At 37.9% G+C, this 25,984-nt stretch overlaps 1 protein-coding gene across 1 annotated transcript; it reads right to left on the bottom strand.

Moving 5' to 3' along the window:
- Positions 1 to 4,977: 4,977 nt before the first annotated feature.
- ren (renin) lies at positions 4,978 to 10,701 on the bottom strand. The gene is made up of 9 exons (XM_080898225.1): positions 10,412 to 10,701; positions 9,884 to 10,031; positions 9,304 to 9,427; positions 8,993 to 9,111; positions 8,686 to 8,882; positions 6,273 to 6,395; positions 6,024 to 6,165; positions 5,831 to 5,929; positions 4,978 to 5,483 (listed from the first exon to the last, which is right to left on the bottom strand). The coding sequence occupies exons 1-9, from the start codon at positions 10,486 to 10,488 to the stop codon at positions 5,322 to 5,324; spliced, it is 1,191 nt and encodes a 396-aa protein (XP_080754351.1). The 5' UTR covers positions 10,489 to 10,701; the 3' UTR covers positions 4,978 to 5,321.
- Positions 10,702 to 25,984: the final 15,283 nt, after the last annotated feature.

Genomic DNA, 25,984 nt, shown 5'->3' with positions numbered 1-25,984 from the left:
TAGTAAAATCCTTTTTACCAAATTAACAAATATTAAAACTGAGATAGCTTGAGCTACCCAATAAAGGTTCATTCACTGTCCTCAGACCAATCAAGTTTGCCAATTGTGAATTCACACCCCATGGTTATGTTGTCAGCCCTCTTCTGTAATAATCTAAACTGTGGTGTGTTAAAACACAGCAGGCCAGACAGTCTTCACTCATCACCAGCCAACTTGCTATATTTTCCTCACTCAAATTTAATCTGCTTCCCGAACATTAAAATCAACTGGAAGGTTGAAGCTGTTTTGACTTACTGGAAAAGATCCAGCATGCATTGCCAAGGCACGAGTACAAGGGGACAAAACAGGACCTCTGTGGAGCGATCTACAGATTTTAAGTCAAGGGTTTGAAAAAAAAGAAAAATTGGGCCAGTTCCCAGAACTGTTGGGCGCTGGGGGTGGATACTTTAATCTTTATTGACTTAGTTATGGTTGATCTTGGAAGAATGCAGTATAAGTCCCAGTTTTCTTTGGTATGGTTTTTTGAATGATTATGGCTACATTATGCTTTACATGAGCTACTCTTTGTAGGCTGAAGTGGCTGATATACAGGAGGCCAAACAAGATGTTTTTCATTTCAAAACATGGCATTGTCTCTAGAGTAGGGCTTTCATGATACTAGAATTTCAAAGGTGATACCAATCTCCAGGAAATCCTCAATACTTAATGCTATGTTCAATATCACAGGAGGAAAAATGAGTAAATTAAGATGTGCATATTTAAAAAAAGAAAAAGAAAAAAAGAACATAATAACACTGCTATGTGCAAATGTATACCACTACAGCCCTATTTACTTTCTATGCTTCCAGCAAATTCGGACCATATTGCATTGCTTAGCAAATGGAGTTGAAAGGGTAGGTTTCTTTCTCAGATTCAGTCTGGGAGTTCAAGAGGAACACAACACCACTGTTGGCACAGAGTATTTGAACTTGACAGGCAAACAACTTTGATGGGTTGGGCATTTGGGTCAAGTCACTTTACTATTCTGCAAAAAATAAAATAAAAAATACAAACAAAAGTAAAAAAAGAGTGCATCCATGCTGTCATTTGCAATTTTTAAGAAAGTCCATGCTTTAAAACTACACCACATGGATTAGAGTATCTTCACATTACACCTACTGGAGTGGCTTCACCATGAAGCTCCCAGCACACAGTTTTTGAGCTGATGTTAATGCCAGAGGACATTTGAGCCTTAGAAGTTACCGAGTTAGAAGAGGGCTGGCGACTTTTAATCAACGTGCACCTCAGCAGTCTCTGCTGCTCTGTCACTTTGCTTGATCAACCACTTCTTAGCTGAGTTGTTATTGTTCCTAAATGCTTCCTCTCTGCCACAAAGAATTGATTGTGGAATATCTCAATAATTATTTCTTGCTTGGGCTACAGTAACTAATTAGCATTGGGGTTTTTTTTAATCTTTTCTCCTAACTTAATGTAACATAAGTTAGTTGTGTTTTTATGATGTGCCTGAACCCCCAAGACTTGTCCATAATGCTGGTGCTTAATAAAATTTTTTTAGACATAAATAATTATGTTATCCTGTTAAATTAATAGCTCCTACAGTTTTATTATTGTTATCTAGCTGCTTTGTTTATGATATCTTAACAGACAGCTAATGTGGCCAAAACTGCCATAAGGTAATTGCTAAGAGTTTAACGGCTATTTTTAATGTGCACTGGCCAGGTTAATGTTTATGATAAATGCTTAATGCTCAATGTTGAAAAAGAAGCCTTATTGGCCTCTTGAAATTCTTCATAAAACCCAGGGGTTCTTTAAGATTCTTGGCTAGTGTTGTTGCACTACTGTTCCTGTGTTTGGCTGCTAGTGGGGGGAGGGGCTTTGCACTTGCCTATCTGAAGTAGTACTGTGTGAAGTAGAGCTGTGCAATGCTACAAACTGCAAACTGCTTATACCAGTAATGATACTTTTAAAGTATAAAGGCAGTTTATACATGAAATAGCAGTGTGTCATTATTTATGACGTAAATCATCATCAGTTTTAAGACCATTAAAGACCACTAAAAACATTTCAAAATAATTTGATTTTCAACCAAAGGAGGTGAACACAGCACAACTGGTATTGATACTGTTGCAAATGAGTGTCTAATCTGATGGTCTGTATGAGTATCTTTTCTTTTTCTGGCAACCCTACTGTCTAGAGAGCATTTCCAGAAGGTTGCCAGTTTTTGGTTGGCCTGTAGTTCTGACCAAAAATGGGTCTCAAGAACTTCAGTTAGTCCCATGGTTTAGATTTTTATGCAAGATTTTCCATTGGTTTTCTTTTTGGTTGGCTAGTGAGGCTTGTTTTAGAGAAACCTTTGGGTATGTTATTTCAGTTTAGTGCTCATGTATTAACTCCAGTTTGTTTTGGTTGCTGGAATTTTGGCAAAACAGACTGTGGTTTGTTTTCCAACTGCAGGCAGTGTGTTTTTTGAGTTGTAATGAAGAAACAACTTTTTGATTTGTTGTAGTGGTGGGCGGATGTCAGAGATTGAACTCCTTTCCAGCCTATAAAAGCTGTACCATATGTTCACTTGGCCTCCCTCTTCCACTCTTCCACCCACCAAATGTTTTTGTTAATTTATTTTCATAAAATTCTATTTAATCTATTTTAGTGACTTTCCTCTTGTGCTTATCTTGAATCACTTTGTGTTAAAGGGTACATTGCTTTTTGCAGCACCGGGAAACTTTTGTTGCTAAGCAAACTGGGACTAACCATGTAAACACCAAACACTGATTACCCACAATGCTAAAACCAAGACTTAAGGGAAGTCTCACCTGTTGGAACGTGGACGCTGGTTCTCTATAGTGTTGTCCTGTGGGTAGTAGTGTCCAGATACTGGGAGGTGGTAGCAGATGCTTGCAGATATGAGCTTAGTGCATCTGGCTTGTTCTGGTGCACATAGCAGTAGCTCAGATCTGGGGAGCTTGGCCATAGCGTCTAACCTCTTTGCCCAGCTCGTGAGAAGCATCTTTTTTTTTCCAGTGTGGCTGCATTCTGCTAGGGAGGAGGCTGAAAAGGGCAGGTCTGGTCAGCAATAACATTTCATTAGCTGGGAAGGAGCAAGACATTGCACAACACTATCCATATTGTCAACATCAATAGGTTTTTTTTTATGAGAGTTGTTTGGTGTATGGTAAATATAAAATATGGAGGATCCTGCATGAAAAAATACAACAGTAGAATTACGAAGGTTATACCATATGTAATTTATTTAATTTTTTTCCTTTTCTTAAATGCACACCAGGATGAAACTTCAAGGGTGGGTTGGGTTATTGTCAATTCTAAAATTACATCAATAATTACTGCACCAGCTGCAGACATTTCTTAAATTTAAAAGGCTCACTTTGAACTGATATTCCCTTTTGGAACACAAACTCCCACTGCTGAAAGGAAAAGATGATGTCTTAAACAAATTCCAGTGTGTAAGGGTAATCACCCATCACTTAATTTAAGCTATAACAGGAATCTCTGACCTTTTGAAAATGCTTATTGGTTAATTGTACACAATTAGATGAAGGGAAGCAGCTATCCCAGCTCTGTTGGTTACAAATTCTGCACATAACCACCGGAGTCTAACATTTCATGGTTTTGCTTTTCTGCAGATAATAAGATGGCACTAAATACTAATGTCCCAACTAATGTGCTTTAAAAGTCGTGCGAGGGAGACTTGGTTAGTTCTTGAAAGAAAATGTGTCTTAAAAGAGCTTGAATTAGCTTAAAAGTACAGATGTATAAACTACTGTCTTTTAGTTTAATGTGTACATTTTAATTTGTGATAAACTGTTTTTCAAATGTTTATTGTATCACATTAGACAAAACTATTAATGTTACTAATACCAAAGACCTGTCTTCATTTTGAAAGTTCAAAAAAACATTGCGTAACAGTAAATGGCCATAGCATGGGATCTCTTTGAGCAACATTGCTGCCTGCATGTTAATTTTAAGTTTTTAGTTTTATACAGTTTACGGTTAGAAAAATATTTGGTAGGATTAACATAGATTGCATCTTACAAAACATTGGTTGTTTAAGTAGGTTTGCAGCTCAGATAGTTGTTGACTCACACTAAAAGATACATTTTTGCAGTTTTTTGACTCTTGATCGAGTGCCAGTATCAACCCTCGCCTCTCTGCACTCTATCAATAGATAAAATCCAAAGCAGACAATTCATGGATGTGAGGGGCGAGGAAGCATGACAACTCCACTGTCGCTCTGCTGTAGTATGAGAGGACTTCCTTAACCAGTTCAGAGAAAGTGGAACAAAAAGATCTGACCCGAGAACATGACAAATCTACATTTTTAGATTGTTATCTATGTTTTTTTTTTAATCTGCGTGTCCTCTGTCTGCTAAGCAAGCAGAAATGCCTTCCTTTTTTATTCACTCGTTGAACGACCTTAAAGGTCGGCATTTTGTTTTGTTTTTTTCTCCAAAGGTTTTGTCATTCAGAGCGTTTTATAAATGAGATTTACTCTGGTAAAAACAGCTGAAGCAGAGTAACTTGTTTTGCTGCAGAAAAAGGCAACTCCCAAAGACAGGGATCGTACACTGCTGAAAAACTTGAAAAAGCATGATTTGAGTTTGAAAACTAACTGACATGACGCCAGCCGGGTTTCACTCCTATTGTAACTTTTAGTTGCGTAAATGAAAGTCCCACTTTGCCGACATAACTGGAATGAAACAGAGCAAGGTTTCACATTACACTTTCTAGCGCATACTCTATGGCTGACATTTAATTGTATACCTAATAGTCACCTAAAAATAGGCATCCTTATATTATTAAGCGACAATGACAAATATTTCTGTGAAGAATGCGGTGTGGTTGATTAAATCTGCTACAGCAATCTGTTTCCAAGTTCAGCCTTGACTTCCACATGGTCATATAATGCATTAGCCAGACCTAGAAGGAAAAAATGCAGCAAATTTAGACTCAAGTTGAAACTTCAATTTTATTATTTCGTCAGAACAATATATATATAATTTGGTTGTGGCTGTATGACAAATACAAGAAGCAAGTCACACAGAAAGAAACATTGTATTTGTTGGTGAATGCATTTCAGAAGGGGTTTAGTGCAACTGATTCCCAAATATAGAATAGAAATGCATGCATGCATGCAAGAAATGTGAGGATGACATTCCTTACAATTTCTTTAATACGACTTATTCAGGTCATGTGTTCACGTAAAAAACAAGCAAGGGAAGACCCGGACTAAAATTAAAAACATCGGGAGACAGCAACGAAAACAACAAGAAAACAGAAGAATGTGGTGAATATTTAAATTCCTGTCAGACTGCTGTGGCAAACCCTATCCGATTATTGCGGCGATCAAACTCTGTGTAGTAGCGTGCAATGAAGTTGGCTCCCAAAATCCATATGGGACCTGTAGGAGGCGGCACATCCAAGCCCCTGAAGGTAACGGTGCAGACTTCCCCTTCGATCTGTGATTGCTGGAGCCACAAAGAACAGATGTATTATAACACAATAACACACCAAACAAAGTGCTAGAAGTAAATGTCTACTATTAAAATTGTACTCAAAAGTATTATCTGCATAAAGGGATTACTGTTGTGGTCCTTAATTTTCATATTTTATAAGCCTAATATTACAATTCACAACAGCAGAATTAAAATACACGTAGTGCTGCAAAAATTTATTTAAAAAAATAGAAATACGTCACTAAAGTGCAAGTACCACAACATTGTACTTGGCTGTAGTACTTGGGTAAATGAACTGATTTACGTTTGAACAATGCATGCCTATGTTAATACAGTTCAGCATCCATCAACACTCTCACCCATAATATATAATCCTCCTGTGTGAGCGAGTATTCCTGGCCACCGAGGAGGAACGTGACACTGGGTAGCGTCTTCACAGTATCACAGTTGACTTTGTACTGGCGAACAACAGAGTAATAATTGGTGACAACTCATGAATTTCTGCAAACATGCTTTTTTGTGGGAAACTGTGTTGCGTGTGTAAAAGCTTACGCCACTTTCATCCAGCTGTGCTCCGATGGTTTTCATCAGCACGGACACAGAGGAGGCCGGGCCTGTGATGTAGGAGGAGCCCGTGTCGATCACAGCTGTGCAGCCCTCTGTGCAAAACATCATCTCCCTCCCCACAGAAACACTAAAAGAATGAAAGAGGAGGTAGAAATGAAAACACATGTACTTTCTGAATGGCTGCACCTTTGTACTCATGAAAACACATTACATGATAGCAAATAAAGATCATACCCTTTCATGGTAAGTTCCCATTTGCCTGTCTGTCTGGTGTTAATATAATTAAAACTTCCAGTGTAGTAATTTGGATCTGTTCCACCGAGGACAAGCTCTCCGCCTGGGGAGCGTTTTGGGTCCCTGAAAATGATAAACAAAATACCCTTAAAGTTGTGCATTTTCTCTTTGACAGTAGAAATTGTAATTTTGCTGGTTCACACAGGTTGCTGAGCTATATCACATATTAAAAATACAGTACTGTGCAAAAGACTTGAGCCACCCCACATTTCTTTATATTTTGTTTCCAAGGAGTCAGACTTTCTTGTAGCTTTTGAAATTGGTATTGAGCAATATTGTTCCAGGATTTCTGAAGAGCTTTCAAAAATTTTCTTTGGACATGTGCTTCTTTCTCACTCACTTTCAGTCCAGTGCTTCAGTCCAGGTGAATGTTTTTTTGTGTTGCTTTTTTATTTGTTTGTTTTTTAAGCCATTTAACACTGACCTATAAATCATTCAAGCACACAAATGGCATCTAACTCAAGGGATGAACACACATAACCGACAACTCAGAACAAAGAACACACCCAAATCACAATCAAAGCTTTGGGCGTGTTATTAAGCGTCTTGCAAAAGCACAGTTTGTTCCCATTTCATTATCTGTGAAAAATTTCAGAGACAGAATGGTCTGACAGGCATAAAGTAGTATTTTTTTTTTTCAGCAACAAGGTGATTCTCAAAGAGCTAGTAGCCAAAAACTTGGAATATCTCAGCGTATTGTGTTGTGTGTCCATAAAAAATGTGAGAAAACTGAACAAGTAGAGGACAGAAGAAAAAGTGTCACACCTAAAAAACAAAACAAAACCATAAACAAAAACAAGCATAAAGAAGAAAACATCTATAGCAGATAAGCAGGATCTGAAAGTCATGTCGTTAAGAAAAAATACACCAAGGACCTGTCACAGGATCTGACAGATGGATCTGAACCTTCATCTGATCCATCTAACGTTCCCGGAAACCTCATCAGAAATGGTGTCATTGCACAGCTGTCAAGAAGGGGAACACAGAGAAAAGACTGAGGTATGCTGCACTAACATCTGGAAATTAATTAGCAATGGCTTTATTTTTCAGCATCACACTGATCCCAAGCACACTGCTATTGCAGAAAAATCACATTTTGACCAAAAATGGAGCCAAGGTAGCCAACATCCAAAGAAGAGTGTAACAAACCACAGCAGACCTGATGACATTTCCATGCTTCTCAGCATACTTTACTTTATTACTTATTACACGGTTGCTGTTCTAACACTTCCTGGCTGCAGCTTCCCAGCTGCCAGCCACATGTACATAACAACAATAACTACCAACAACAAGCACCGCTTTTTATGCCGGCGAGGCGTGATTGTAGATGCCGTGCAGGTGAGATGAACTCACCTGCACAGCATCACAGGCCATGCCCCATTACAAAGAGCGTTAAATATCCTTCAAGAAGCCGGAAGAACTATTTCTGAAGACTACTTAGAAAAATCCTGCCTAAGAGAGTTTAGGCTGTTTTAACGAAGACAGGTGATACCAGTATTAACTTTCAAACTCACTGGTTTTCACATGTCTTACATTACAATCAAACGCTGCAAATATTTACCACTTTCCTGGCAAAATGTAGAGTGATGAGGAGTGGCTCAAGATTTTTGCAAACTTCTGTAAATAATAACAAAAAATCCCATTCCCTCTGACAGTAAATAAAGATCGTTTACAACTTAATCATGAAGGCACCTCAATTTTTAATATGTTTATTTGAGTTATACCTACTTCTTAAATCTTACATAAAAATGCAAGAGGCAAATTTCATGAGTAAAACATGGGTTGATGCATGTTTCATGAGACATCCAACACATATAAAACACAAAACATTTATTATATATTTTCACTATTTCATTTCATATGGGACGTTCTTTTAGCTTAAATTGATTCTTTCGTATGGCGCTTCCCACAGTAAAAGAAAACATCATAATATTTTTTCAGCTGGTTTATTCTGGATATAACCAAGTATAATAAATGACAAAGAACTATGAGAAAATACACATAAATTTTTTTATGTGTCTCACACAGATCCAAATCCATTTCGTATGATCTTCTTCAAGTTTGGGTTTTTCTTCTAATTCTAACTTTTTCAGCTCAACAAGCAGAAATTGAAAAAACGTGATCCTAAAATCTAACAGATGTCCTGACGAGACATTATTTATAGTTATAGTGTTTTTCTCTCTGATTGATCAATTCAACACTTGGCAGCAAGTTCATTTTTTCACTGCAGCATAAATATCATTGACAGCTTGATACATTTTCTTCAGCATCTAAATTATTGTCATTATTATTTTTTCCTCGTGCAAAAGCCTTTCATATAAAATGTCAGTTCAGTTGATTTACTTATACCCACCTGCTGTAGTAGATGGAGAAAACTTCTTCTTTGAGGACGTGTTGAGACATGATATGATCGAACACTGGGGTTATGCCATCAATGGCCGCGTTGGGGTATCCCATCCCCAGCACTCCATCAAACTTGGCAAAGATGAAGGGCATGGCAGACAGAGCCGTGGCTTCAGCAAACACTTGCACTACTGGGATGCCACCAACCTGCAGCAATAAAACACTGCTAATCAAAAGTTTAAAGTGTAGTGTGCAAGAGGAAGTTTAAAAAAGAAACAAAACCCATTTAATTTGTAGGTTTCAGACTTGAAACTCACCACAACCACATCCTCGCTCAGGAATCCCCTGACATTTCCAGAGGCATACTGGATGGAAAATCCTGTTCCATTCTCAATGTAAGTCCGGGATTTGGAAGCATCATACCTGTTGTGAGTAACTGAAAGTATTTAAGCATTTAAGTCCAACAGCGAATGTTTACCTGGGAAGTTTTAATGAACAATGTTCCCTAAAATATTGCATCTATTTTTTTTTTTTTTTTTTGGCCAGTGAGCATAAACTAATGTTGGCATATTGTCAGTTCATTAAGTTCACTAAGTTCAGAAAAAAATGTTTGAATATGTACACTTACAACAGGCAGTGGAGAACGGTGAGCAGCTTTGCGAAGGCACCCACAGGTTGGCTGAGCCTGTGTCAAACACCACATTGAACATCTGGGCCGGAGAGCCAATACTGATTTCTCCAAAGTACTGCGTCTATTGGAAGTGGAAAAATGTCCCACGTCATTGTTGTTTGAATAGTTTTTCATTCCAGTGTTTTATAATTTTTAAAAAAGCAAAAAAAACCACAAAACCCCCCAAAAAAACAAAACAAAAAAAAAGAAAAAAAAAAGAAAAAAAAGAATAGTTTTTCAAAGGTTTTCCCACATGTTAAATGTCACTTTTAAGGCCAATGACAGAGAAACGTGGAAAGTCTGACTCATAAAAAGAGAATATTTCAAGAGGCTAATTCAAAAGCAAGTTCATCTGCTGTTGTCGTGAAGACATCTCAATGCTCATCCAAGAGCAGAGATGAAACCTTTAATCATAGAGGTTAAAGTCTGTATCTATCTTCAGAACTGAAATAGAAAACGCAGGTGGTTTCAGTGCTACATTTTCTATCACATGTATCATCTGTAGCTCTAATCAATGGATCACATTAAGGTTTCTCACATCCAAATAGTTGGTTAGCGGCGTGGGAACAGTTCCGTTGTTGGTGTCAGCTATGCTCTTCTGGGCCAGCTCAGTCATCACCTGCTCTACAGAAACTCCCAGCTCCTGCAGAGTCTCTCTGATAGATGGCATCTTTTTCAGGGCAATTCTGGAACCAGAGCAGGAAAGAGGAAACATTCTGAATGAATGCAAAGAGCAAACTCGATAGCTAAGGTCATGTTAAAGAGGTACATGGAGTTTATTTTCTGTGCTATGTATCTATTACATATGTCTGGGGATAATCTCAGTATGCTCTCAGCACCCAGCCAATCAGATGAACAAAAACACATGTGAACCCAAATGCTGAAATCATTAGCTTTTGTAATGAATCAATAAAACACATTTGTTTTCATGTCCTTATATAATTTATGGTTTACTGTCATTACGTTTCTCCAGAATGTTATCTATAATGCTGGTGCAGAAATCCAGCGAGTTAGATCCTTTAAGCAAATCAGGTAGGCATGTAAATGATTCTTTTTTTTTTTTTACCTTCTCAAAGCATGGCTCGTGGTCACTGTCAGTGATAGAGCAACCAAATATATCCACTGATTCATCAGTAGTGCCATGGCGACTTCTCGGACTTCACTGATGTCGGTTCTGTATATAAAAGTTGGTTTTCCTGGCTCTTCTTCTCTCTCGCTCTCTCCGATGTCGTGCACCTCAACTCTTTTTATACCATGCCCTCTTTTAAGTGCTCTCACCCATGGGCCTGGCTCTGGTTGGGAGCTTTCCTGGAGGTGACCACTGGAAAACAAGTCCTTCTTCCCTCCCCCCACCTTGCACTCTACCCCTCTGCCTTGATCACACAACCTCTTCTGTGATAAACAGGTCCCAGTGAAAGATGTGAACTCTGACCCCTTAAGAAACACTGATGACAGAAAGCAGGGGTGAAGAGGTCTGCATATTAGTGACGTAGGTAACCTGGAGACCCTGTGTGAAGGGCTGTGAGAAAATTCGAAGCAACCAAATGATGCTTTGAGTTGTCAGGACAGATTAGCTTGTTTACTAAAGTCACGTTAAATCCAGATCTCGCTGTGCACTTTTACATTATTTCTCTAACCTGCTGATGATTTCATTTAATTAGATCAGGGGTGTAAAATTAGTTTTTGATCATGGGTAGCCGGCCCAGTGTGATCTGAAGCAGGCCAGACCAGAAAATCTAATCCGTAATAACCCTCATAAACACCTACAAATGGTTCCCTTTCGCTTTGGATTAAAGAAGTGCATTTTTGAAAAATGTTCACATTTATTGAACCAACCATTTACATAGGTCATAGGTGATGTTTTTGTCAAAACACATGACAGTCAAGACAAAATTGAGAAATTGAGCACCTGTGTAACTCAGTGAGTGAGCAGGTACTGATATGCCACGTGGCCCAAAAGTAGTGGCCTGGGTTCGAGTCTGACCCGTGGCTTTTTGCTGCATGTCTTCCTCTCTCACTATCTAATAAAGGCAAATGCTAAAAAAATAATATTAAATAATATTAATATTAATTTTCTGGCAAGTGATGAATGACCCTTTGGGAAGCCAGCTGTGTCAACATTAGATGGGGTTTTGTTCTTGAAAATAACAAAAACAATGATAAGAATAATGATAAAAGAAACAAGATGCTTGTCTGCATTTAACACACCTTTGAATTTCTTCTATGTGAAACAGTCAGTTAGTCTTTCTGAAAGACACACACACTGTTTAAACCTCTGAATACAATATCAATGCTGCAGATTATATTATTAATGCAATGGTAATGATGATGATTATTTACCAATAGCAGTAAAATAATTTCCCTGCTCCACAAGTGTTTACTGGGTTTTACCACAGGGAGGATTCCCATGGTATCTTGCCTGTCACAGCTGTGTGGTGAGTTGGTACTGTGCTGACCACCAAGTCAAGCCAGGAGATATGTGGAGGTCCATGTCTGGCGCAAGCTCAGACAACCGTAACAGAGGCCAGAGGTCAGCAGCTGAGATACTCCCTGTTGACAGATCTTCCAGGGAATGATGCCATGTTTTCATACAGATTATAGAGGCAGAGATGATTTACAGCAGAGTTATATTGCACTATGTTTGCTTAATAAACACTGGAAGATTCTACCGCCACTATTACCAGCATACTTTCTAAATAAATGCTTCTTTTCATAGTGATGACAAGTGACAAAGGGATGATTTACAATAATAAAAACATAAAAAGACTTTTCAGCTGAATCTGCAGCTCTCCTCAGCTTTACGGGGCTTTATGGGGAGTTTAAGCCCATCGTTTATACATCCGGCCGAGCATTACTGCTTTGGTTCACTCTTACTGCAAATGCAGATACATTTAGACACCAGCAATTCCACACAAAGCAGCATTCAGCTGCTATAGAGATCAAAATCAGAGCAAATAGAAGCAAGAGAAAGGGGAGTGTGTCAGGCTTATATGCATCTTGTTGTGTTTACAACTGTTTCAAGTGGCCAATAAAATAAGTTATTGCAGGTTCAAAGCTTTAATGATTGATTTTTTTGGCTTCTTGGCACAAAAAGCCATAAACACATTATTATTGTCTAATAGAGCTGCTGTGGTGAAAGTATTACCAAACTATTATCCATTTACCAGTTTTACCAGAGGCTTGTTTTAAAAAAATAAAAATGAATAAAGAGGAGGATATGGACAAGTATTACCATCAGTTTTTACATTTTTAAGACACATATTACTTAGGAGGCCCATGCCTGTTTATTCTTTAATACCATTAGGCCTTACAAGCAGGTTTTGATAGTGCACTTTGGCTATCTCACAGACACCTGACTCTTGACCTGCTAGGTTAAATGGATACCCATAAGTTTCTTTCCCACACTGCCTAGGGAGACCCATGCGTCACTGCTGCATGGCCTCCCACCTCTTCACTTAGGCTACTCCACTGGTGCACATGGGAAATGTAAGATTATCTCCTACATAACAATTTATATCAGTTTTATATTTGTTTTTTGTATGTCATTAATATTTCCTTGTAGGCCTTCACTTCAAGCCAAAATTTAGACTTTGGTCATGCAGAACTACTCAGAACCGTATAATAAAAGCTGTTGAAAAAGGTGCAACTGAGCAAACCTCAAATGTGTTCCTGCTGACAGATGTATATCAGAGGCAGAATTCGTGCGAGAAGCTATAGCAGGGTTGCGTAGGGACTGTGTTATCTCTCATAATAAGAATGATAAGAAGCAGAGCAGTGGTTGTTAGCAGGAAACGAGACTCAAGGAAGTTATCACTCAAACAAATAAGCCTGACTGCCAAAGCCACAAAAATGCAACATTCTGCCCATCTGGCATGCATATAAATGCGACATGTCACTTTTTCTAATTAGTTAGTTCATATAATTAGCTACAAAAGAGCAGCGAACAACAATTTGGTTTCACAGATTTTATACCCAGTTATGTTTTCATCATTTGAAATCCATGAACTTCAAATTAGGAATGATGAGTCTGTGATTCCATCTGGAGACAATATGTATGAAAATATGTGGGGCAGTCTTCACATCAGGAGGTAAAAAGTGTCGAAATTGAGATCAAAGGTGGCAGTAAAATCATGTTTTATGTACAACAGATTGATAGCCATCCTCAAAAGCTTGGTTGTATGATTACATTTGATCTTACACATTTTGTTTTTATTTTATATATTGATAGTTGGAGTTATCGTCCTGAATTGGTGCTTGAATTTTCACTAAGGAGCAGGGTTTTTTTTTTTTAGACCTTTTTGCTGCTTGATTTCCGACCAGCAGAGGGCAGCAATTGACTGAAAAATCCACTAGGACAACTCTCAGGAGTTCTTCCTGTTCTTTGATCACATGCAACTCAGAAGAAAAACATTACTTATTAATCTCCGTGAGACTGTTTGTAGGATATGCACGTGTGTCTTCATCCTTACACTTCAAGATAAAGACTGTCCAGACTCATCTTTAAGCTGCACTGGGACAAGCTACCTCCAAAAGAATTGACATGATGTCTGAAAATCCCTGTTCTTTATATTCAAGCTTTTCCATTCTAAAATATTTATAATACATTTATAATTTAAGCATAGAATGGTATAACTCAAGGGATGCACAGTGTTAACAGACGACTTATTAGAAAAAAAACAACTAGTATTACTAGCAGCCTGTCCCAAGAAACAAATGTGGAGTGCAGAATGCTTGGACTTGAATGCAAGATACAGCAAAACAAGGTTAAAAAACAACAAGTGAGACATTTATTTGTCTGGAAAAGTAAAACAAACAAACAAACAAACAAAGAAACAAAACACCCAAAAGACAAAAACAAAAACAAAACTGAGGTATAACATCCAAAGTACAAGGAGCCCAGGGAAAACACAGAGGAAAAGTACAACACAACAAGGGAGAAGTAGAGGACAATATATACACAGGAAGACAGTGCCCACTAACAAGGGAAGCGGAAACAGCTGGAAACAGCTGGAAACAGCTGGTGATGACAATCAAGACAGGAGGGAAGAAGCAAAACTAAACATGAGACTAGAGACAAATGACTATCAAAGTAAAGCAGGAAATGAAAATCATCACAACTGAAACCCAAAGAGAAGAACATAACAAACTTAACAATGTACATCAGTAAATGGGAAAAATAATCCCAAAAACTACTTAAATAAATTAAAAGAAGGCTTGTCTAAAAAGGTTATTTTCAAGCTCACTGGAGTTAGATGACGAGATATGAAAAGATATTGTGGAAAAAAAAAAGTTTTGCGCTCTATCAACATTAACTGCAATTCCCAGAGAGCTCTATTAGGAAGCAGGTGCACTGTTAGGATAAAACAGCTGGAGAACACACCAGAAACCATGGCAACTGCACTTGTTTTGCTGCTCAGCGTTTGCGACTCAACACAGTGTGCCCATCCACCTGGATCAATGAATATTTAATAACAGCAGTCACACAGTACCTTAATTATAGTTAAACAGCTCTGGTTGGTACTTGCTTGGCTCAAACTGTACATCTGAATTACTCCAACGTATGTTAATTGGTGGTAGTGGAGTGCATAGATAGATACTTCCTCACCACTGCTACCACTCTACTCCTACCACTACAGCTACTGCTAATACATCTCCTAATGAAACTCTTACTACTAGTGAGAAGTTACTCATCCAACATGTTTAATTCACTGGCTTCTACGTGTGATTTCACACGGTGATGCTTTATGATGTCACATTTTGTATTGTTAGGGCCCTCTGCAGGCCTGGATGCTAAAACTAGTTCAACAAATAAATCCTCATTCAACACCATACAAAAGGTTTTCATTTAGACATCATATGCTTGATGTAAAATAGAGGCATAACAGATAAACACATTTTATTAAACCACCACACCGGAAATACACTGATTGACTAATAGGTTGTATAGTATGGCTTACATTCTACATCAATCAGTAGTAGTAACATGTAATCAAGTAGAAAACAAACTCACAAATGGCAACATGGATACAAAAAATGTAAAGGTAAAAGTATACAGACCACACAAAGACAATCTTGAAAGACTCAAAACAAAATCGTAAATGACAGAGCACAAACCTCATAAACAAACGTTTAACAAGTTCCCCAATTCTTATGCTCTTTCACTCTTTTTAAATAAGTGCCATTTTTAATTCTTAATATAATAACAAGCATTAAATGCAGTATCTGTCAAATCCATTACATTTTTACAGAATAGCAAGCTGAAAGATGTTGTGGTTACTGCAATCACAGCAGGATTGTGTGTACAGGATATCCTCATTTAAAAAAGACATCCTCCTCTAATTGCTTAGCTTTGTGACTTCCTGGACAACAAGCACACATATCCTTGCACTCACCAAACATCCTCTGTGTGGCGTTAATAATGGGCTGACTCATCTCTGAAGGAGAACAATGGAAATCTCTTATTGTATCAGTCTGATTGTTGTTATCTGTCTTGTGTGCCTGTTTTTTGTTTTTTTCCTCTGCTGCTACTGTGACTGTCATTACTCATCCAGAAACACAGTGCTGGATAGATAAAACTGTGACATCAGACCAGAGTAAAGCACTCTCAGACTGCCTTAAGTCTTTGCTCCATTTTTAACAATCAGTTGGGCTAAACTAATATGTTCATTTTGACATGCCTTCAACTATGTTCAAGAGTTTATTTGGTAACTCCCTTTAATACAGCCCGTGACTGAGGGCATAATTCCCTTTAATTAAATATAATTACATTGGTTTTTACAGGAAGCAAATAAATACTTATACTGTAAGTAAATTTATTCTGTAAATAATTTTTAGTACTGCATAAGTTAATATATTTTAGAGAAAAGAAGAAACAATTACATTGTAAGTAGCGAGTCTACATAAAAGTAGCGTCTCTTTTTCTGTAAAATACATGGAAGTTAGGCACGGCATCCTGATATATGATATAAGTTAAGCTAACCTAAGCTAATTAACTATTAGGGAATCACTTTGTTGGAACAAATGCTTTGTACCCATTATTGTAGCTACTCTCATTTATGAAACTTTATAGACACAAAGACTGGACTGAAAATCAGTGAAAAAGCAGCCAATATCCAAATAAAAACTTTGAAAGAACTTCAGAAAACTGGAGAAACAGGAGAACTATTGCTCAAGGCCACTTCATTGTATTAGAAGAAAGTCTGGCTTCTTGGGAGCAAAATAAAAAGAAGGGAGGGGTGGCTTAGGAGCTAGCTGCCAGCTCAGCTTTGCAAAGAGACTGGGAGCAAAGACAAGGGCCTAGCTCTGCCCAAATGTAATAAACCCAGCCTACCAACACTCACTATAGAATGCTCACATTACATTTCTTTATATGCAGAAACAACTTTTGGTTTTTATGATTTTATAGAATATATTGGCTTAAAAGACTACAGTTCTATAAAGACTAAGTTGGAAAGTAGGTGACTCAGAAGAGCAGCTGGCAGGCTGACGGGAATCCATGAAGATGAAGAGGGATTCAAGGGTAGGCATGCAGATGAGTTACAGGTAAGTATTTTTCCTTACAGGTAAGGAGGCAAACTGGAAAGTTCAGATGAGTGGATTTAAATTAATTTTCATATAATCAGTCCATAAATTGTGGCTCATCTCTGTACTTTCTCTCTTTTCTTTTTTTTCAAATTTCTATCTGGTGCTCCAATTGTATTATATTTTATTATTTATTATGTTTTTATTTTGATGAGTGGGTTTTCATGGAATTCATGGAACCTCTGCAGTAATTTGGACTTCAGACAGGTTACTATGGAACAGACAAGAAAACAGGGTTGAAAAGTCCATAACACAAGGGCTACTGTAGATGAAGACACAGTGAAACACAATTACCATCCACAAAGGTGCTAACGATCCGGTGGGGAGTACCTGCATAAGCCGGTCCTAAATACCATGATGAACGACTACAGAACAGGTGTGAAGGTGAGAGCCCAGGAAGAAAGGATCTTCTCCCTGTAGGCTGTCCATCGAGGAGAGCCAGCCCACAACCTCAGTGTAAAAAAAAAGAGAAGCAGCGAAAGAAAGGGGGCTAGAGAGAGAAGCTATGGAGAAAAAATGAGTGAGAGAGAAAGAGACGCAGGGAGAAGGGAGAAGAAATCATGACAGTGTGTGGTTTTTCCAGATATCTCCACTTTGGTCCTGTCTGTCCCAGGGACATTGTTCCGGATGTTTTGCAGTTTATTCAGATGCAACTTTGCAAATCCAAGCTGTGCTGCCATGTTCTTTTTATTGAGAAGAGGCTTTCTCCTGGCACCTCTTCCAAACAAGACATGCTTGTTCAGTCTTTTTCTAACTGTACTGCAGTGAACCTTTAAATTTAACACTCTAACTAACACCTGTGGTGTCTATTGCTCTTGAGTTTTTGCAGTTTCTCTGCACAGTCTGACTTTGGAGTGAATTTGCTTGGATGTTAACTCCTGGGAAGACTTTTACTTTAAAAAATGCTATCAGTTCTCATTACGTAGATTATCAGTGCCATAAAAGTAAAAAATACTGTTAACTTATATTTCACACAACATAATTAATCACAGGAAATTAAAACATAGTATGAAATGTTATGGTTTCTCTGAAGCTTACCATATTATTTAAATCAGACAAACTGTTGTTTAATCATAACTTTGATTACGATACCTAAAACAAAGCTGATGCTTAAATTCTTTGGAGGATTAACAGATGCATCATAAACAGAGCAAGCTAGACAGCTAATGTTATTTAACATAAAAAAGACACATCCATACCAACTGATTCTTCATTGTATGCCATGAGCTGAACATGGCCTCCTCTCTTTCAAAGATTGTGTCACACTCCTTTGAGACAGGCAGTCACACAGCTGATCAAACAGTAAATCTGATTTTGCCTAAACAGCTTCACTAACTTCCTCCTTCCAGAACTCCAGAGCTTGCTTTTCTTTTCAAAGGAGAACAACCTCAAGTTAATACCCGATTAGCTTAGCCACCATAAAAATAGCCGACAAAGTGAAACACTGGAATTCTTCTATGAAAGAATATCAGGTCTAAACTGCTCACTGTTCTTGAAAAATACATCATAATTTGTGGTCTGTGCCAGCAGCTGAGTCGGATTGTCTGCTGCCTATTTTGATCTGTGAGTAGAGGTGGAAGAAAGTCATATTATCTTGTTTGGTGAAATATTTTTAAGTCAAGCATGAGATCTGAGGGGGATGAGAATCTCGTGGTTGGTAATAAAGTGCATTAGACTGGGATATGTGGTTACGTGTTAGTCTGGAGGCAGGAAATGTGTCTGTGAGCATGCCAGTGATGTAAGTTAACTTATCTTTGGAAACCTCATGGCCTGTATTCAGAATCTTGCTGAAGTTAACAATAAAAGTAGATTATCATTACACAATGACGCACTGGCAGATAAACAGCCTTAAAAGATCTTAAAAAGTGTGGAGTTTGTTTTTTTCCTTTGACTGCAGCAGAAACTGTATGTTTTCTTTTATGACAACCTTATTAGCAAATATTATTTCTACAATAGGGTCACTATTTACTGAATTTGCTCAGCTTTGACATGTTGTATTGAGTAACCTTTGCAGGCTGTATGTAGCTCCATGGTTTGCTCACATACACACTGATGGTCCTTACACAGTTTTTATGGTAATGTGCAAAATACATTTTTTTTTTTATCCTGCATCAGATTTTGCCAATAGCTATATTTTAATGATTACTCAGATGTATTAACTTTTCCAAGAAAGGTAAAATGTTTAGCTGTTGTTTTGAAAAAATAAAATAAATAATAAACCAGGATCTAACCTTTCTGTGCACATAAAAATCCCCCTTCATGTTACGCATCCATCATTTGTTTGTTTGACATGAAGTGCAAATCACAAAAATAAGCGACGACACCGAAGCTGCAAATGGACGTAGCATGGCTCTACAGTATTTAGAGGCTGGTAAGAATAGAAAAAGGAATAAAGTGGGGAAAAAGAGTTAACAGCTCTATGAAAACTGTATGTGGGTCAAGCAAAAAAAATCCAATATTTACTTATCCAGTATCTGACGTTGTTATAAACTGTTAGAATTAGATTCAATAAAATGATTGCCTGTCTTATGTGGATTTGCTATTTTTGTGAAGTCATGTTTTATGTGCATAAACAAGCTAAAACACCTGCATTTGACATGTTACTACAGTTAAAATCACATAAAAAAAAGTCATTATTAAAATTGATGCATTAACATTTGCATTATTAAAAGATACTTTTTCAGACCAATATGGGCAGAAACAATACAAAATATTCATATAATTTTGTCAATCCATCAGTCCAGTTTCAGTGTTTACTATAATATTTTGTGACTTCTGCATTCTCTGTTTTTGTCATGATCCTGGGTCCTTTTGACCCAGCGTTTTGTGTTTTCTCTTCGTGATTTTGGTTCTGTTCTTCCTCTGGTTAGTGTTTACTCTGTTCTGCCCGTGTGTTCCTGTATCTAGTCCGCGTTTCTTAGTTTGTGTCCTTTCATGTGTAAGTTAAGTTCCTGTTTTATTGTGAAGGTCTGCGTCTTATGTGAGTGTTTCAGTTTGCCTCCCTAGTCTCGTCATGTTAATCACTCCTAGCTGTGTTTCCCACCAGTGTGTAATCTCCCTGTGTTCTCTGAGTGTATTTAAGTTGTGTTTTCTGTCTTAGTAGTTGCTGGTTCGTCTGCATTATTTCCCCTCCGCCATTCTGTGTTTATTCCTCTGGCTTCCTGGTCATTCTCCCTGCAAGGTACCCTCGTTCGTGCTCTGGTTTTGTGTTTAGTTTAGTTTTCCCAGTTTAGAGTTTTTACCGTTCTGTTTCTCGCCACCCCTTTTTGTTGTACTTCTCCGGTTGTAAATAAAGCTCACCCTCCACTTAAGCAGTCTGCATCTTGGGTCCGTTATTAATCCACACGGCCTGCCTTGGCAAACCGTGACAGTTTTTCTTTCAACATTTGAAAGTTCACTTTTCAATCTTTTATCCTGCAGCAGATTCTACAATTAAAGATATTTTCTGTGATCACACAGATGTCTGCTCTTTTCCTACAAGGATAACGTGTTTTGCTGAGAGAAACTCCAGTTTAAATCTAATATTTCCACTGACTGCTGCACTCCACAGTGGACTTACTTTCCACATACCGTACTTTCTAGGGAACAAGATGAAGAGATTGGGAAATATTAGATTTAAACATTTGTTTTGCCTGGAAGCTAACATTTTATCCTTACAGTCAAACTGGTATATACTGTATTTCATGACATGAAAGACCCTTGAAGACATAGCCTGCTACAGGACAAAAGGACTGAACTGATTCCTACATAGAGGTTTTCTACTCTGCTTGAGGATTCAAAATGCTTTATACTCATTCACCAATAAACACACACTTTCATACATGCGCTTTTTTCTATGCCTAAGTGCTTTCTAACATTCAACATTCATTTACCTTGTGTCACAGGTGTCCACACGTGCAGAATAAACAATTTCACAACAAACAGTGCACTAGATTAGAATTTGCATAAATAACCAACTTTGTCTTTTTAAAATCTCTTTGCTCTGTTTCCCAGACTAAAGGCAACACGAGCTTCTTCCCTCCGCTGCTGCAATGTTCTCTGTGCCTGAATAATTCAATATTGCTCACTGTCTGCTGCTGTTGTGTACTGCATGGTTAAGAGCCAGTGAAGGGGAAGGCTCAATGCATGGGGACAGGCCTTGTTTTCTACGCCCGCAGCCAAGCGTGCATCTTATGTAAGGGAGGGGGTTGGATGGCCAAAGTACAACATCCACAGCATAAAAATTCATGTCGCTTTGCCATCATGTCTTTTTCCAGCCCTACTCTCACTTTCTATAGTACAACCCTAGTAATGCTCTACCTTTTTAATGTTAGGTCAACATTTTCATCACAAATTCTAAGTTGTTCTGCCCTCAGTTCTTCATCTTTCATCGCTGGCCCCACACCCACCTTGTAGTGAGTGAAACAGGCAGGAGTTCTGACAGGACATGAAAACCATTTTAGACTTCTCGAGGAAAATTGCATTTTAATAACAGTGTTCTATGTTCTGATCATGCAATTTTGCTATGTTAAAATAAGATATAGACTTTTGTTTTAAATGTAACTGTGACACATTGAATGTACTTCTCCAACTTCTCTAAAAGGGAAGAACCTTGAACCTTGTCTCCTCTGAGACATCTGTGATGTGAGAATTCAATTGGTATTTGCATTATTTAACAAACCCTCTGGTCCTCTGATCTTTTGCAGGTATACCTGAGTCTGTTTCCCATGATCTCCCACTTCACAAACAGTATGCCCCTCAAATATAACCTTGAAATTCAAATAACCATAGACTTCATCTTTTCAGCAAAGACTTTGCTCAAACTTCAAGTTTTTTTTCAGAGGTTGTCTGTTTAAAATACTTTCACAACATTAAAATACAGCTTTTAAATGCATTTGCTCTCAGATACTCATAAATGTAGAGCAATATAGCTCAACACAAATGAAGCACAGTGTGTGCATTGCACAGCCAGGGCATGTGGGCATTTTTTTCATGAGCAGCAGAAATAAATCTCACCAAAGTCCAATGACCAGCTGTTCATCTGTGCTCTAATCTCTTTCACATGCACAAGAAGGCATCAGCTTGCCCACATTTCCCACTGTTGTCCTCCACAGTAACATGTAAAGCAGCTATAATTGGTGTCTTTATAACACACATGAATACAACTCTGTATATTTACATAGAGGAAATTATTACTTTAAAAAAGCAAGGGAAGAAAAGTTAACACTGCCTAGTAACCGCAGCAAACAGTTGGAGACTAGATTTGAATCAGTTGGATTTTTGTTTTGCAACTAACATGACAGATATTTCCCTTGTTTAAAAAGAAAAAAGTGAATATTTGACCAATCACCAGTTTTCCTGTGTTTCAAATTGCTGGATGTTGCTGTTAAAAAGTTCCAAGACTAATCCTGTTCCACTTCAATGGCACTGCACTGTCACGCACATGCAGATGATAACGGCAGTGACCTTTTTGTGACCTTTTTTGCTCATGGAGCAGAGAAAACACCATGTTGAAGCTTGCAAGGATTTTTGTTAACAGGTTCAGAATGAGCAGTTTTCATTCTGAAAGAGTTCACTGTCCTCTGGGAGAAACAAACCATGTCAAGTAAGTTTCAAGAGATGAGCTTATTCTGTTATGAACTTTTAGCACAAAGGATGTTGTGGTGTTGGTTTAATACTCTGCTTGCTTACTATAATTTGAAAATGTTACATTTTTAAACTGCAGTATAATTACAACTACACACCTACCACACTTACCAGATTCAGCTCCAAGAGCTACATCAAAAGCTTTGCCCTCCTTTTCAAAGAGAAATGAAAACCCAAGGGTCATTGTTTGGACACCTAGGAAGAGTTCCAGATCACTACGCAACAAAAGACAGTTAGTAAAAGAGTAAAACAAGATTTGTTGCTTATTTTACCAAAAACAACCTTATAAGCAAAGTAACCAAACTGTTTAATGGCAACTCATTGATAACTGCATGCTATCAGCTAAAATTTTATTACATAGTGTACTGTATGTCAGTGTTTTTCAGCATTTTTCAGTAGATATTTAAACACCTAAACCTTCACTTGCTCAGTTTAGCTAGTGTCTATGTCAATTTCGATCTACCAAGGTTAGCTCAAATTAAACTAAAATTAAAAATTAACACAGAAAAAATATTCTGATAGGATTAAAATATAAATGTTTGAAAAGTTCCACTGCCTATTTGATTTTTTTCCTCTCTTTCTCTCTCCCAACTTGTAAAATCTATGTCGATGGGATTTTTTCTCATCTGTGTTTAGACAGCAGTACCTTGTGAAGGGCTTATGCTACCACGATTCTTTATTGAGAGTGAGATTTCTACATAATTTAAGGTCTTTGTTTTGTAATAATTGTTCTGATCTTATTAAATTTTGGCTTACCATACCACACATTTCATAATAATAACAAAAACTACATTGAAAGCAGAAAGTCCACTTTGAAAACTAAGTGAACTCAAATAAAACCGATAAACTCAAATTTAAAAAACCGTAACAATGCTGCCTCCCACACACACCAAAGACATGCCTTTTATCTTAACACTTTCATGCATTATGACTACCTCAATCAGGATTTTTTTCTTGAGTATTTTATTCATCTTTAGGCATGAAAAGATGAATAAAATAAAATACTTTTTTAAAAATACTAAAAAATCCTGATTGAGGTAGTCATAATTCATGCGTGACAGGGTTAAATAACAATAATTTCAATGAAACACATCATGCATCTATAGTAACATTAAATGGGTAGCAGGGTATGGAGGGACACATCAGTGTCCAGTGTAGTGGTTTATGTGCAAGTATACCATCAACACTGAGACAAATACAAGCAAACAGCCTTTGAATAGCTGTCCACATGTGTGAAAGGGTTAAGAGCTAAATCTGAGTTGACCTTGGGTGTAGGTGTGAATGATTGTCTTTGTCTCTGTGATGGATCAGTGTATGCCACCTCTTTCCTGGTGTAGGCTATAACCCCCTGCAAAGTTGCACAAAGACTTAAAGATAAACTTTTGTCTCATGTTTTCTGGCTATAAAAGTTTTTTACCTCTCATATATTATATTTTTATTGGTAAAGTTTCAAAGTAATGACATTTAATTCAATGTGTAAAAGAATGCACTCGCACAATAAGGATGTACTTGCAGAAGGACTTGTGTTTATGGTGCAATGCATAAAAGCACTTTGAACAGATCACCTAAAGAAAGAGAATTCTTTACAAAGCGAACAATGGGGGGGTTCAATGAAACACCTCGTATTAGCACGCCGCGCTCTCCTTGATACGATAGATTTTTCGCCCTGGCGGCCACAAGAAATCTGTACAATCTTTGACTTGCTGGTTAACATTTAGCAGCTGTGTATTGATTGTGAACTTTATGTACCACTCACAGTCAAGCCTTTGTCATTAACAAAGAGATTTACTTTACTTTCTTTTCATATAAAAGAAACTGTTTGTTCAAATTTTTAATGTTGTGAGTTGAGTTATCTAATTATTATTATTAGGGGCGATCGTGCCTCAAGAGTTGGGAGTTCGCCTTGTAATCGGAAGGTTGCCGGTTCGAGCCCCGGCTTGGACAGTCTTGGTCGTTGTGTCCTTGGGCAAGACACTTCACCCGTTGCCTACTGGTGATGGTCAAAGGGCCCGGTGGCGCCAGTGTCCGGCAGCCTCGCCTCTGTCAGTGCGCCCCAGGGTGGCTGTGGCTACAATGTAGCTTGCCATCACCAGTGTGTGAATGTGAATGTGAATGTGTGTGTGTGAATGGGTGGATGACTGGATATGTAAAGCGCTTTGGGGTCCTTAGGGACTAGTAAAGCGCTATATAAATACAGGCCATTTACCATTATCTGCCAAGAGTGTGTGGAAGAGTTTGTTTTATGCATTGCTGTCTTTAGGGCATGCATACTTCTTCCTTTTGCTTTCATTTGACATTAACATCTTTTAACATGTCATATAATGTTCACGAGTACAACTGGTAAAAAAAAAAAAAAAAAAAGCACACATGTCAAGGGTTTCTTACCTCTCCTTTGTTTTATGTTTTGGTCTCTGACAATTATATAAAATAAGTACACCAGTAAAAAGAAAGATAAATGTTCTCTGTCAGTAGCGCTGGAATTCTTTAACCCAGCAAAGTTATGTAACACTGCTCATTATTTCAGATTTAAGCCTTACAAAAAGTACATTATTTAATTTGGGTTCAAAGATTTTATAGAGTTTAATCAAATTCAAAGTATGCTCACACACACACACACACACACACACACACACACACACACACACACACATGCATACAGACACAAACACACACACACGCATGCACGCACACACACACACACACATGCACACACACACATGCACGCACACATGCACACACACATGCACACACTTGATCCTCTTCAGAATTTGAAAGTCTGTTTGCCTCAAAAGCACCCTGTTATGTTAGCAATCAGTCAGACTTTAATAATGTATTGTGTACTTTGTAACCAGATTATGTTATTCAGAGACCTGAAGCTACCCTCTACTAAGGATTCAAAGCAAAATAGTTACGCAGTTGGAGATGTAAACTGTGTAAGTGTTAGCGTGTTCTGTTGGTGGGTATAACAGGAAAGATGTGAGGAGTAGAGGCAGTGAAGATGGACATGTTTAAATACCTGGACTTAAACATCCAAATAGCAGATAGTGCACAAGAGAGGTGAAGAAGCAAGTGCATTCAGGGCACAGTGGCTGGGGTGATTTGTGACAGAAGCATACAGCAGCAATAGTGAAAGCAAATGTTTACAAGAAGGTAGTGAGACCTGCTGCAGTGCGATTTATGGTTGAGAGACAGTGACACTGTTCAATAGACAGGAGGACGAGCTGGAGGTGGCAGAGTTTCATTTGGAATGACCAGGATGGACAGAGTTAGAAATGAGTATAGAACAGGAACAGCTCATGTTTTGCATTTTTAAGGCAAAGTTTGAGAGGATAGAAGAATAGAAGATACACTGGACAGAGGATCTTGAACAGAAGAAAAAAAAGAAAAGAGAAAGAGCACAGAGATGGAGTTCATGGATGTAGTGAAGGAGAAC

Source organism: Rhamphochromis sp. 'chilingali', assembly GCF_963969265.1.
Source record: "Rhamphochromis sp. 'chilingali' genome assembly, chromosome: 12".
Classification (NCBI taxonomy): Eukaryota; Metazoa; Chordata; class Actinopteri; order Cichliformes; family Cichlidae; genus Rhamphochromis; species Rhamphochromis sp. 'chilingali'.
Note: the sequence above shows the minus strand (reverse complement) of the source record. Positions and strands in the feature narration are given on the sequence as shown.